The sequence below is a fragment of the Cavia porcellus genome, unplaced genomic scaffold, assembly GCF_034190915.1.
Source record: "Cavia porcellus strain 051 isolate PalLab524CR breed Dunkin Hartley unplaced genomic scaffold, mCavPor4.1 scaffold_2, whole genome shotgun sequence".
Classification (NCBI taxonomy): domain Eukaryota; kingdom Metazoa; phylum Chordata; class Mammalia; order Rodentia; family Caviidae; genus Cavia; species Cavia porcellus.
The window spans coordinates 20,436,748-20,451,047 of record NW_026947485.1 but is presented as its reverse complement, the minus strand read 5'-3'; the positions used below and the strand labels follow the sequence as shown (position 1 = coordinate 20,451,047).

At 39.6% G+C, this 14,300-nt stretch overlaps 1 protein-coding gene across 1 annotated transcript in view; it reads right to left on the bottom strand.

Annotated features, from left to right (window-relative positions):
- The window catches only part of Tspan13 (tetraspanin 13), a 30,810-nt gene continuing 16,510 nt past the window's right edge, over positions 1-14,300 (bottom strand). Inside the window, exons 2-6 of the mRNA XM_003469835.4 lie at positions 6,639-6,806; positions 5,897-5,977; positions 5,028-5,141; positions 3,748-3,861; positions 1-1,073 (exon numbers count right to left, since the gene is read on the bottom strand). Of these exons, the coding sequence (XP_003469883.1) occupies positions 999-1,073; positions 3,748-3,861; positions 5,028-5,141; positions 5,897-5,977; positions 6,639-6,806 (552 nt within the window). The 3' untranslated portion in view covers positions 1-998. The remainder of the gene's footprint in view (positions 1,074-3,747; positions 3,862-5,027; positions 5,142-5,896; positions 5,978-6,638; positions 6,807-14,300) is intronic.

The following is a 14,300-nucleotide window of genomic DNA, read 5'->3' as shown; positions in this document are numbered from 1 at the left end:
AAAGGTTTTCAGCTTTTTATTTTTAACTTAATATACAGAACCACAATACTAATTCAATTTCAAATTATAAGGGTTATCACATTCAAATATGCTTGAATTCAACAAGTCCTTATTACAATACTGAGAAATTTCATGAAAAAGTCATTTAACAATTTTTAAGATAATCAAATATCTTTTTGCTACATGGGCCAACACATTAAAATAGTAAATTGTTTAAAAATGCAGTCTTGTGGAGTTTAAATTATCTTAAAAAAAGAACACAGAGATTATATACTTATACTTTCTGAAAGTCATTCCATTTTGAAAGCTGAAGATAAATGTTTAACATTACAATATTTCATGAAATCACTTCTGCTTTGCACTTACCTGTGAAAGTCAAAAACAAATCCACAATTTCCTAAAGACATAGCTATTTCTACAATACATCGGTATAATCATGAAAGGCTACTAGAACTAAATTATCACTTTTATATTAACACTTTTCACAACACGTTTTCCTAAAGGACAAAAAATATTGGGAATCTGGGTTTCCCTTATGGAATTTAACATTATAGAAGCTCTTAACTTTCCGGCCTTAGTAACATCAACTTTTTCCAGTGGGAACTATCTACACAGCACAGTGCTCCATACAATTTTTCCAGTGAAATGCATATTTCGTTTCACAATATGATCAACATAGTAGTGTCATACAAAGGATTTCTGCAGATAAAAATGCTAAGGAAGGCCACAGTGGACAGTGCCAGACACTGTGAATACAGTAGGTTACGGGAACCACCAAGGGTCAAAAGAGATCAAGGAGTTTCCGTTTTTCTTCTTGTCAGCAATGGAAAAAGAAAAAACATTTAGAGAAATGAAAGAAAAAAAATATGTAATTCCACTGTTGATAATGTGAGTTTTTAGATACTGCTTCCTTGATTAAATGAGCATGTTAGCTTAATTTAAAACTAGATGAGAAATGGACAAAAGTCAGGATATGAAAGATTTTCCTTGTTTCTTCATCAAAGGAACGCACTAGGGTTAGCACGAGGATCTTTCTGGTTCCTGTACCTATAGGTCAGCCAAACGCCCAGGATCTGGATTAGAAAGAAGAAAAAGAAAGGAAAGTCTGTGTATATTTCAGTTATTGATAAAACAACTCTGTGGCCTCTAAATAGCTTTGCTCTCCTCCCACGCAAAGGAAAGAGATTTTCTTTTCTTTTCAAATGAACTAAATAAATCAAATGCGAGATCCTTGAAAAATTTAAATATGAACACTTTGTTTGGCAGGCAGTACAAGTGCTCCCCAAGGATACCCACACCATAGGCCCCAGCACCCAGGAAGTCGCTGCATTCTAGGGTAGCGGGGCGTCTGCTGGCATGATGAAGTTACAGACTGTCTGGGTAAGCTGAGGATGTGATCAAAGTCAGAAACAGAGAGAAAGGACAACACAGTGGCATCACAAAGATGGAGCATCAGAGGAGAAGGACAAAGCTTGGTATTTTTCTCCCACTTTGCAACAGCCAGGCATGAATTTTTCATGCTTGAAAGGTAAACTAAACTAAAAACAACATTTAAGAAATGTGCATACACATACATATACATGTATTCTATGCTATAATCATAGATGCATACAAAAAATATGCACTATATACGCAAATGCAATTCATACATTATTTGTGCATTTTACAAACACACGCACGCACACGAAGCATCGAAATGAGAAAGGCTTTCTAAGCTTGTCAAAGGGATAAACTGTAGGAGGAAAGAAAAACAATAGATTTGATCACAGTAAGAGTAAAATCTCCAAATTTAAAAACCAAGTCACAAAAATAATAAATACCACAGAAAGTGAAAGAACAAAAAGTCTACAGAAAAACTGTAATGGATTGTGACAAATTAGAAGAGGGAGGAAAGGAAGGAAAGAGAAAAGTTAAGCAACAGGAAGGAGGAGGCAGCAGGCAAAGGACCCAGTGCCCGAGCACTATGCACCTCTCACGCGCCATCCCGGGGAGTGTCCCAGCAAGGATTAGAACCCCTTTGTTTTGGGGGTGCTATTTTGAATTTGCACCAGTGTTCTGAAGAGCTTCAAGTAAGACAAAAGTAAATGAGTACTTCACCAAGGAAGAAATGTAACAGTCCAAAACCACAGGAATACAAGGTTAAATTCATACCCACTTTTCCCAAAGAGCAAACAAGAAAAGAAAATTTTTAACCTATCAGATTGTCAAATTCTTTAGTACAAATGTGTAGCGTCAGTGCTCAAATCAAAGGTTGGTAGGCTCTTCCCAGAAGGCAAGTAGGCAATCCAGTATTAACTAATGCGCCCAGGTGATATCACATTTTACATTTTAAAATGTATTATAAAAAGGATAGGATAGAGATGAAACATTCTAGACACAGAGGCAACTTTGGAATTATTTACGATAGTGGCATAGTAAAGAGAAAATTAAATGTTAATGGGTTAAATGGATGTACAGGATTTCAACCACACAAAATCTTAGGATTTGCTCTGATTTTCTTTTAAAGATACATGTTTACTCTTACACATAGACTACTGTATAATTTCTACATTTCACAGTCTGAATTAAAATAATCATTTGACATATGTTATCCAGTTATCTGTATAAAACAAGACCATGACGTGGTCATTACACCACAATGGTAGAAGTCTCCCTGGTTTTTAAATCGGGTATAATAGTCTTACATATCATTAATTAATAGCTACAAAACAACAGCTAACACATCGCACCTGCCACATAGCAGATACTACTATACATATTACAAGGTTTACATCAACCCCTTTAATCATAACAACAACCCTATAAAGTAGGGGCTATTATTATACCGTACTCATCTTTAAAGACGAGGAGCACAGAATGGGTAACTTGCCTAGGGGCTCACAACTAATGATCAGCAATGCTGCATTTCCAACCAGACCAGCTTAGCCATCCGGTCCTGTGTAACACACTTTAACATAACCAGCATGTTGCTGAGGAAGAAAAGATGGCTAAAAGATAGTTGCTATAAATAATATGCATCCTTTCATATTGATTTTCTATATTTATACAATTATCTCTATGAAATAAAAATACTAGAACTGGGATTTATGCCTTAAAGACAGAAAATTTTAATTTTTATACATATTGTGAACGCAGAAGCATTAAAAATCATCTGCAGATATTAAGAGTTTAATAAAGACACTGAGCTAGGCTTGGTGACACATGCTTGTAATCTCAACACTCTGGGAAGCTGAGAGAGAAGGACAGAAAGTTTGAGCCCAGCTTGAGCAACTGAGCAAGATCTTTTCTCAAAATAAAACAGTAAACAGCGCAGGGGATACAGCTTAGCACAAAGGGAAATATAATGTAAGAAAAGAGATATAGAGAAAACCCAGGCTAATCTCATTTCATGCATTCATTAGGTTTCACATCTAAAATGTGATATGTAGATACACTGATTCCCCAAAACAAATGCAATTAATATGTATTGTAAATATTCACTAATACAAAAAAGATCTCTCAAAATGTAAAAAAAAAATCAATTTACATTTGAGGAAATAGAGCAAAAATCTCACACTGCCATAAAGTTAAGGTGAGCTGCATGAGACATTCTGACTCCAATCTTAGGGACCTCCTGTTACCCATCAGCTCTCAAGGAAAATATTCACTCGTATCTTCCAAAAGTTAGGTGCCATGCTAACATGCCCTCATGCCAAGCAAAACTGGATTCTCCGTGACATGGGAAAACATGGAGCTATTTACACGTACCTCTGTGAAACTGAAGAAGAGGCCAATGCCACCAACAAATCTCAAAACCTCTCCCGCATATCTTCCTATTATTGGAGCACAGGGTGGGCACGGATGGACATCTTTAAAACAGCTCTATATGAATTAAAGAACAGATTTGTTATTTTAAAGTACATTTATAAAGAGCATATAAAACAGCACAAATGCCAAACTAGGACCCGGGAGTATTATATCCAATTTGGGGCATTTTTTTTTTAGCAGTATGTGAGCTCCTCAGATGGCCCCAGGGGATCCTCTGTGGCTGGGACTTGTGGTCTGATAGGACAGTCATGCCCGTACCTCTATGTTGCATTCTGTCTGACTCCATCTCGCCAGAATGGAGCTTCTTGTGCAAACTTGGATGCTGCCATGCTCAGCCACCAGGAAAACAGGGCAACTGGTCCTACAACTACGAGGGACTGATTCTACAAAAAACCACTGCTGAGCTGGGTAGAGGACCCTACTCTCCTCCGAATTTCATCCTTCACCAACACCTAACTTCAGCCGAGTAAGACCTGAGCAGAGGACTTGGCTACGCGTATCTGTGCTCTTGACCCATGAAAACCATGAGACAACACATGGGTATTGTATTAGGCCACAAAATGTGTTACACAGCAATGGAAAATTAATACAGACTCCTGTGAAGAAACATCACCACTGACACCTCTCACCAGGAGGGATATCCAGCTCAGGGTTCTGAGAGTCCCCCAAAATATAAACACACCTGAGCTGCTGACCTGTGCCAAGCCCAAGTCTGTCTTCATGGGACTGGGGTTGAAGCTTGGCCACAGGGATCTGGCCTGAGACAGGAATTTGGTTCTAGATGTTCCATCAAAGGCTCAACTCCAAACACAAAGGATATGGAATTGTACAGGACAGAATGCAGAGGGTTCTCTACCTTCAAGGTATTTAGCTAAGAAACCAAATTTAGTAGAGATCATTCTCAAACTAAGATATTTATATATTTCCTCTAAATCTCTAAGACTGATCTATTCTCTAGTCTTCTTCTTTCCCAGATTGTTCTCAGAAGAGTCAGGGAAAGAATTAGGGGCAATAAACCAAAAATTGTGTGTTTAGCTGGGCTCTGGAATATTCAGGATCTCTGAGAACAAGCAAAGGCTAAAATGAAGTGTTTGAAAATAGAGGCATACATAGAACAATTTTGAAATACAATTCAGCATCAGAAAATTCATTTCTCCCATGTTAATCACTATGCATCAAACAAAATGAGTTCCTTTAAAAAGTCTCTAAATTTGACTCACAGCCGGGCAGGTGTCATTTGGGTTAAAACTTCGGAATCCACAGCAGTTTAGATTTCTCTGGATGTCATTTCGAGCACTTGCGGTACTGTTCCAGCCAACTTCCAGAAGCTGACTCTGGGAAACCCATGTAACACATAAATTAAAATGTGTCATCACTGCATAGAATCCACAAGCTAGGACCCACAGCACTTAGAATTCTGATTATGTAAAACAAATACTCTCCAAAAGAGCATTAAGATTTTTTGAAGGTTTATCCTTCATTCTGCAACAAAAATTAAGTCACTCTTTCTATCTCAGGAATAAAAAAAAAGGTCCAAGTTTTTTTTTTTGTTTGTTTGTTTGTTTTTTTTTTTTTTTGCTTTTTCCTTTTTATTGGTACCAGGGATCGAACTCACGACTGCCTGCTTGCAAGGCAGGCACTTATGCCGCTGGGCTAAATCCCCAGTCCCCAAGGTCCAAGTTTTTACATGCAATTTATAACATCTGGTTCAAAGACATAATTCCTAGAGTATAGCAAGATAAAGTTTCTGTTCCCCAAGATAGAAAGCCCCATTTCTGTACACATTGAAGCCTGAAAAGAAGAATTACTGAAATGGAACCACAGACAGCCTGGAGCCAACTACTTACAGTATTGAGTAAGGACCTGGTAAACACGTTTGGGCAGTAATACTTTTTACCCAGTGAGACTTAAACCCCATTTAAAGGACACAAAACACAGCACCACCTCATAGTCTCTGGGCTCCGGCAGCCCGGCTAACTAACGCAGTCAGAGTGGGGCTGCTGTCTGTCTCCTCCACCCCTCCACCCTGCTTCCTGGACTCACGCGGTGGTGTGTGATGAAGCACAGTCACAGGAAAAAGGCCACTCACCTGCTGCTCCTGATTCAGGGCTAAACAAGCACAAGACACAGAAAACTGAACAATAAATACAAGTAAGAGAATAATCATATACTGAGAGCTCAAGTTAAGGATATTTCTCAGTACTCTTTAAACAGCATAAATCAGAAGTTCCAGCATAACTTTTAAAGGGCACCAGAAGCAATTTACTGAGCAACTAGAACAAATGACCTTTAAACTTCAAAAAAGACACACACAGTTATTATTTTGGTGAAACACTGAAGCTTTAAAGCTCATAAATATACAGAGAGCTCAAGAATAAAAATTTTTACATACCTAAAATAGGAAATAAGTACAGACAAATGTCCATAAATGTATTAAATTTTAAGTATTAAAAAACAATTTTTTCTTAAACAAGTATTAAAATGTTGGAAAGGGCCCAGAGTGCATTGAATCAGTTCAATTTAACTCTGAAGTTGCAGAGTTCAGAGACTACATATACATATACTCACTGTATTATCAGGACTACACTGAGGTTGCAGAATTCTTTATGCACCACAAGGAGTGTGAACATGCACACATACAATACTTTACCCTAACAGAAATGTTCCTAACACTGGCTGAACAAATATATGCTCAGGGCTTTCTAGGAGTTACTGGCTGACAATTAACTTCCTAATGATATTAAATGAGTTATAAGCCACTCAAGCAGTAAATCAACAGCAAGTATGAATTCAACCCCTGTGGTAAAAATCCGAATTTTAAGAAAGGATACAAAAAACAGCAACACCTGATGGTGTTTGACAGCACCGATCAGCCCCACCAGCGCGATCAGGAACAAGAAGATTCCCACTGCGATGACCACAACGACCACTCGGAGACTGGAAATCAGCCCAAAGCCGATACCCCAGGCAGCAATCCCGATTAGCAACAGACTAACCAACTGTAAAAACAAGGGGGAGGTGTCAGTTTACATAATATCAACATTTTCAGGTTGTTTAGGTCTTACTAATAGTCATTAATTACTAATAGTCAATACAATCCTCCCTCAGCACTCCCCAAGGGGCTGGCTGAAGGACTCGCCCCCTTTCCATCTTTCACGAAAGTCCAAGAACACTTAGTTCCATACCCAAGGGTATAGTGTTTGTATATAACCTCTACCTTCGCTTACATACTTTAAACCACCTCTAGATTGCTTATACCTAAAATGATACCAATACTATGTAAATAATTTTTACACTGTATTAATATGGGAATGACAAGAGATAATGTCCATCGCACAACTGTTTTTCCAACTACTTCTGATCCACAGTTGGCTGAATCTGCAGTCATCTTTTTCCTTTACCCTAAACACATGCTACTTAAGAATAACATGGGTAAAACTTCTAAAAACCAACACCCTCCTGCCCGATACACTGATGTTTTCCCTCAAAGCCCAAACACCGGAATCAATCCCTCCCCTGTCTGACAATCTGTGTTGTATGAATGAAGTTCTATTATTCCCATCGTCACTGTGTTTTCAAGCCTGTCAGTCCAGGAGATTGAAAGCAACTTGAGAATAGCGACCCACTTCCTCCCTTCTTGTTTCCAAGACCTGTCGTGCGCTTGGAAAACACTGTTCACAGCGCTGTTGCTGAAATGAACTAATGTCAATATAATTCCCAATTTAGACAGATAAATGGCATGAAAACTTCCGCAGGATGCAAAGAGTATAAAAGAATTTAGCTATGGAAAATGAAATGGCATCCTGAGCAAGAAGTTGTTATTTTATAGTAATGCAATCATTCTCCCTATATTTTATCAAATACGATCAGACTTCCTGCCTAGTGGTTCAAACCCACAAACTTGAAGTTACACTTATTTCCTTAAAACAGCACAGGACGTGCTGAGGACAGGTCGTAATTCACCACAGGCGTGCAGCTTAGACAAGTATCAAGGCAGGGATGGGAGAGGGTGTCAGGACTGGACAGGTGCACCTGCAGTCAGAGATCTCCTGAGGCTAGGTGACGCTGTAATTCCCCTTTGAGAAAAATTAAAATGTAGCACTATGCCAAGGCCTGGTCAACTGTTTACAATGTAAAAATCACCATCTACCTGATGGATTTTTTTTCTGCTCAAATGTGGAATTTTGGTTTTGCAAAATTTAAGACAAACGTTACATTTACTCGTTTATAAAACTGTAAATGTAGATACAATAAGCTGCTACTGTGCATCTATTTTGTACTTCTACCCAATTTTTAAAGTTTTTGCCTAAGAGGCAAACTCTGAGGGTGAAAGCGGCCATCGGTGGCACAACAGAGCCAGTGAGGGAGTTGGATGAGCCTGGAGCACACACAGAAAGCTTGGCTTTCAGAAGGAGAAAGGTGGCAGAGTTCGCACCATTCTGCCACTCAGAAATTTGTCTCCCTCCTTTCTCAGCTGTTCCAACAGCAGGCGCCTTTCCTTCTGTTTAACTATTATCTCCATCTTCTCTGCACTAGAAAGCATTAGAAAGAGTCCTCTGCCCCTTCGCAAGGGAACAACTGATTTCTGACTCTGTGGCAGCCAAATATAATTCGTTCCCTCTCACCAGGACTGCAAATCAGAAGCCTCCAGAGCTGTGCAGGAAGGGGGGGGACCCTGCTCGAGGTGGCTGCGACACCTGGGTGCCACCTGCTGAAGACCAGGCCGGCACAGGGCAGGGCAGCTTGCTAGAGGGGCCAGGGTCTCCAGTGAAACGCAGCCAACAGGAAATAGAGGTACAAGTACATTGGAAATTAATACATTGTTTGCTCAGAAAAGCTATGAGTAGAGGTTCCATTTGACCCAGCTATTTCTCTTCTGGGTATTTTCCCAGAAGAACTGCAAACATCACACCACAGCAATATATGTGCACCCATGTCTATAGCAGCACAATTTGTAATCACTAAACCTCAGAAACAACCCAGAGGCCCATAAACCAAGGAATGGATAAAAAAGATGTGGTATTTTTATACAATGGAATACTACTCAGCCATAAAGAATGATAAACTCGAGGCTTTTATAGGTAAATGGATGTAACTGGAAACCATAGTCATAAGTGAAATAAATCAGACTTGCATGTGTAAACACCAAATTGTCTTGCTAGTGTAAAAAAACTGAAAGAGTAAATAAGGTCCAAAACTTATAATAGACATAATAAAAGGGAAAGAAACTGCTCAAAGGGAAATTGTATTGTTTGATCAATCCTGCATGTCTGTATCTGGTAGCCTGAGCGATTACTTTGAGGATAACAATATGCAGTAACAACCATTGTTAAATTTCTATCCTCTTGTTTTGAAATCCTATATTGCCATTGTTTTCGTTATTGTTGTTATTTTGCTTTCGGTATTTTTAATTGTTTGCTTCTTGATATTTCTGGTTTTTTCTCTTAAAAAAAAAAAAAAAAGGCCAACCCAGGGGATTAATTACACTGAACTCCACCTATAGCCTCTTCCTCTTTGAGACAAGGCTTAAGTCGCTGACTGGTGAGGCCCCACACAGCGGAGGTAACCTGCTTTACTCCCCTGCAGCTGACTGCGTTGTATGGTCAATGTACCTCCAGGGTAGAATCCAGACTGGTTTTGACCAGCCCGGCGGACACCACAGCCTATCCCCACGTCTATCAAATTAACCTTCCCATTTGCCACATTCCTGAATATGATACTTTTTGTCGATTTTATTAAAGCATATTAGTTATACATAATCATCGTTTCAATGACATTGTTACACAGGTTTATAACATACTTTGACCCTCCCTCTCCCTCCCTTCGCCCTCCCCTATTTCTTCTTCTTTAATTCTACTTTCATGTCCTTTTTCTCCTCTAGATTCCACATATGACAGAAACAAGAGTTGTCTATGTCTGGCTTATTTTGCTTCACATAATGCTCTCCAGGCCCATCCATCTTCCTAAAATGGTAAGATTTCCTTTCTCTTTATGACTGAATAATATTCCACCATGCGTGCTGTAGCTTGTGTCTAGATACTACCTCCCACAGCCTCATGCAGTCACAGGCGGGGCTTCCCAGAGGCTGTGGTGGCTGAATCCAGGGCTCGTGTCGCTGGCAGCACAGATGTAGTGCCAGGATTAACTCACGGTGCAGTGCTAGGATTAACAGGGTGCGGGGTACCCGCTGGTAGCCTGGATAAAACTGAAGACACTGAGCGGGCTGCTGTTACTGCTGCTTGCTGCCTTGTGCCTGCCCGGCTTGGCCATGAACTGTTTCTCTTGCACAATGCCCCTCGGCAAGCCGCTCTGCCTGGGGGCCAGCTGACTATGGGCTGAAGTCTGTATGAACTGTGAGCCAAATAAACTTTTCCTCCTTTAACTTTGGGTGTCAGAGATTCTGTCTCAGCAACAAGAAAATTGGCGAAGACAGTGCAGACCCACCGTATTTTCTTTACCAGATATAGTGTTTACTTGTTAATTAAATTCACAGGCAAGACTAGCACTCTATGTTTTATTATTTGACTCATAGAAACATAAAGATTAGATCCATGAATAATCTGACAACAGAAATTCTAATGCCATACAGTTTTATAGAAATCTTTGAGGAATCATAGCAAGATTGTTAAATTCTGTATTCAGAATATTAAAAGTTAAATATTCCTAAATAGTAAAAGTTATTCCTACAAATGGTTGGTGCTGGCTATGTGCTAAACGCTAGACATAAAGAAATCTCTACTAGACTAGAAGCCAGCAAACTTCTTCTTAAAGGGTCAGATGTTTACTCTGCACTTTCCAAATCACGTGGCCCCTGCCGCAACTATTCGATTCTGACACTATACACAAAAGCAAAGACAAAATATATAAATGGATGAATACAGGACTGTATTCCAGTAACACCTTATTTTTAAACACTAAAATTTAAATTCATGTAATTTTCATGCATCACAAAATATAATTGTTCTTTTGATTCCATTAACCATTTAACAATGAAAAACTATTCTTGCCACCTAGCATGCCACACAGAAATAGGCAGTGTGATGGGTTTGGCCAAGGGATATAGTTTGTTGACCTTTGCTTCAGAAGTCAGTACAGCAGGAAATGAAAGCTTACAGTGAAGCAAGCAATGGCTTCAGCAGAAAATTTTTTATAAAGTAGGTCAAACTAAGAAAATAACCCCACGGTGAATATTACCTTCTGCAGCAGAAAAATGAATACTACTTACACTTCAAAATAAATGCCTTAAACAGTTTAGCCTGTGTATCAGGTGGGCCATAAATGTCACCATGAGCATCTTTATGAGGACAGAAGGAAATTAGAAATGCACACACAAAGGAAGTCATGTAAAACACACACACAAAGTAAAATAAAATGAAATAAGGCAGACAGTAATGCAGCCACAAACTGAAAAACTATGGGAGCCACCCAAGATAGCAGAGGCATAAACGGATTCTCGCAGGGCTCCACAGAAAACCTCAAGCTGCTGACACTCCGATGTTAGACTTCTGGTCTCCAGAACTGTGAGGGAATATACTTCTGTTGTCTCAGTCCTGTTCTGGTAATTTCCACAGCAGCATCAGGAAAGAAAAGAGGACTCATTCACCTGGAGTTGAACAGGTTAGGGGTCGGGGTCAGCTGCTGAGACTGCCTGGTGTCTGTGTCACCCCTACCACACAGCAGGTGTGATAACTGGGTGTCTGCAGAGGAACCTTTCCCACAAACCAAACCCTTAAAACCAACAGTGCCTTGGCAAATGAAAAACCGGTTTTGTGCTCACTCCACTACCAACTAGCAAACTGGGTAACGACAAACAATCTACTCGCCCAGCTATGTTTCTTTAAAAGAAAGTCTCCCCCATGTTGCCCAGGCAGTGATGCACCTGCCTCAGCCTTGGTGACTCCTGGGCTCAAGTGGACACAAGCTACTGCACCCAACTCCAAAACAATAAATTCTACCATAAAAAGGGGGGATATGCACCAGCCTAGTTCTCAGATGAGGCACTAGTTATTACCAAGTATTACTATAAGTATCATAATGTTATTCCAGGTAGGGGAAAGAAAAGGCTACTTCTTTTCCTTACCATTCTGCCACGGGAATTCCTCACCAAGTTTCTGGTATATTTTTCTGTCTCTCCCCATTACTTTCTACCAGCAATCTTCAAAAACTGAAATTTTCCTGCAGTTTTCTTAACAAATCTTACAAGCATAATAACAAAGTGACAGATTCATTTTCTACAGTTCCAGAGGTCAGAAGTCCAACCTGGATCTTCCTAACCTAAAATCACAGCATCAGTGAGGTTGCATCTTCTTCTGGGAACTCCAGGTCCTGCCTTCTCTAGCATCCAGAAGTCGCTTGCATTCTTCTACTTTCAAACTAGCACTGTAGCATCTTCACATGACACCTCAGCCACCTCCCGACTTCTGACTCAAGAGCTTCACCTTCCTCTTTCTTATATAAACTTTTGTGACCTCCTAAGAGGTCAAAATAATATTGCCGTCTGAAGATTCTTTACTTAATCTCACCTTCAAACCTCCCTTTGCTGTGTAAGGGACACACTGGTAGCCTGAAGGATTAGGACGTAGGTACTTTTGGGGCCAGAAGGGCTCAGCCCACCACAGAGGGTTCTGAGAACACGGGCAATGAGTTCTCACAGAAATCTTTCCTGCTGCAAATATTTTTAAACACGGAAAGAGGTTTTGTTTGTTTAAACATACAACTGAGCACAGAGAAATTATGGTAAATTTCCAGAAACCAGAAATGAAAGGAGAACCGAAAATCCAAGCTGTAAGCGTCCCCTGGAGTCTGGGGCCCGCGGGTGACAACAGTCCTTGAAGGAAATACCCCTCGGTTTTCAGCCAGGCAGAAAAACGAAGTGGAACTGAGACCATTGCACAGCTAAGAACTCCACAAGGCTACTTCTCAGGGTAAGGAGCGCTACAAAAATACCAAGGACACAGCGAGGAGCACAGCAGAGATTTTTGAAACTCTTCAAAAAGTCCAGCAAGAGTCCCTAGCCTGCCATGCCCATGTGTGGAATTTAAATGTGCACCACCTGGGACAGAAAGAAATCTTAATGCTAAGGAATTCAGACAAAAGCTGATCACAGGCTGCAATGGAGTGGGGGGGGGGGGGGAGAGGGATCAGAGAGGCAAATCCACGAAGATTCAGAGGGGCAGTTGTCAACTTAAAAACAAGCAACAGCAGAACAACCTTCCTATCAACCACAGTGCACGAAACACAAAGATTAAAGAGGGTGTCAGAGACGTAACACAGAGCAAGGATCAGAGCTCCCCAAGAACTTGAAATGGAACTAAAAGTAACACATTTAAACTAAAGAGAAATTAAAAAATGAGAAAAAACTATATATTTATAAAGTATAGACTTGAGAAAGAGCCAAACAGACCAAAATAAAGTAGAAAAACAGAAAGGATTAGGCATATTTATGAAAAGAAAAAAAGCCCACCAAAATTAAGACAAAGAATGAGAATAAATTCCTCAAAATCTCCCTACCTGATTTAAAAAAAAATCTATAAAAAGCACAGAGCAAAAATCATACTCAATGATTCAGGAGACAAATTTCCTTCAAAATTCTGGAGGACAATCACTTCGACTCAACATGGTAGTGAAAGTCTTAAACAACCCAGTGAAAGTAAATATAAAAAAATTTAAGCTATTACTACTGGAAAGTACTGTGCACAGAGGTAATACAGCAACAGCCACAAATTACTAAAGCACCAGCTATAATGCTAGAAACAAAATCAACATACAACACACCAAAAATATTTTAAAATTAATTTTTTAGGATACAATTTGTAATAGGCCCCCAAAGTATAGGATACATGTGACTAAATCTAACAAAAGTAGTATAAGAGCACCATGGAAAACACTGTAAAGATCTAAACTTAATTAAGAGACATATGTTCATAGGGGAGGGAGCACTCAGACAATAAAGCATGAATTCAACCCCAATTTAAGCTATGAGTTCAATGCAATCCTAGTCAATACCTTCTCTGGGTTTTAACTTCCATGGGAGAAGAGCTAGAAATACTTTTAAGATTAAGGAGAAAGGTCTTTTTCTGCTCTAATTTTTCCTAACCCAGGCACACAATTACCATACAGAGGAAATGCTCCCAATGGCAAACCATGCCTCAAAGGCTGCTGCTTAAATCTAACTGTTCTGAACTCTGCCTTTGTGTTTTAAAAAATTGGAAAACTACTCAGGTGTGAAGTGGAGGCTGATGCAGGACGACTGCCACAATTCAAGAGCAGCCTGGGCTATCTAGTGAATTCAAAGCCAGCCTGAGCTACATAGTGAGACCCTGTTTCAAAAAAAAAAAAAAATCAACAAAAGCAATTCACGACTTAGTGAGACTTTATGTCAAAATAAAACTGCACTAGCTATGTAACACAGTGCAAAGATTCTAGGTTCAATTCTCGGTCCTACCAAATAAATAAATAAATATAAAGTTAAGTACGTAACTATGAAATTTTAA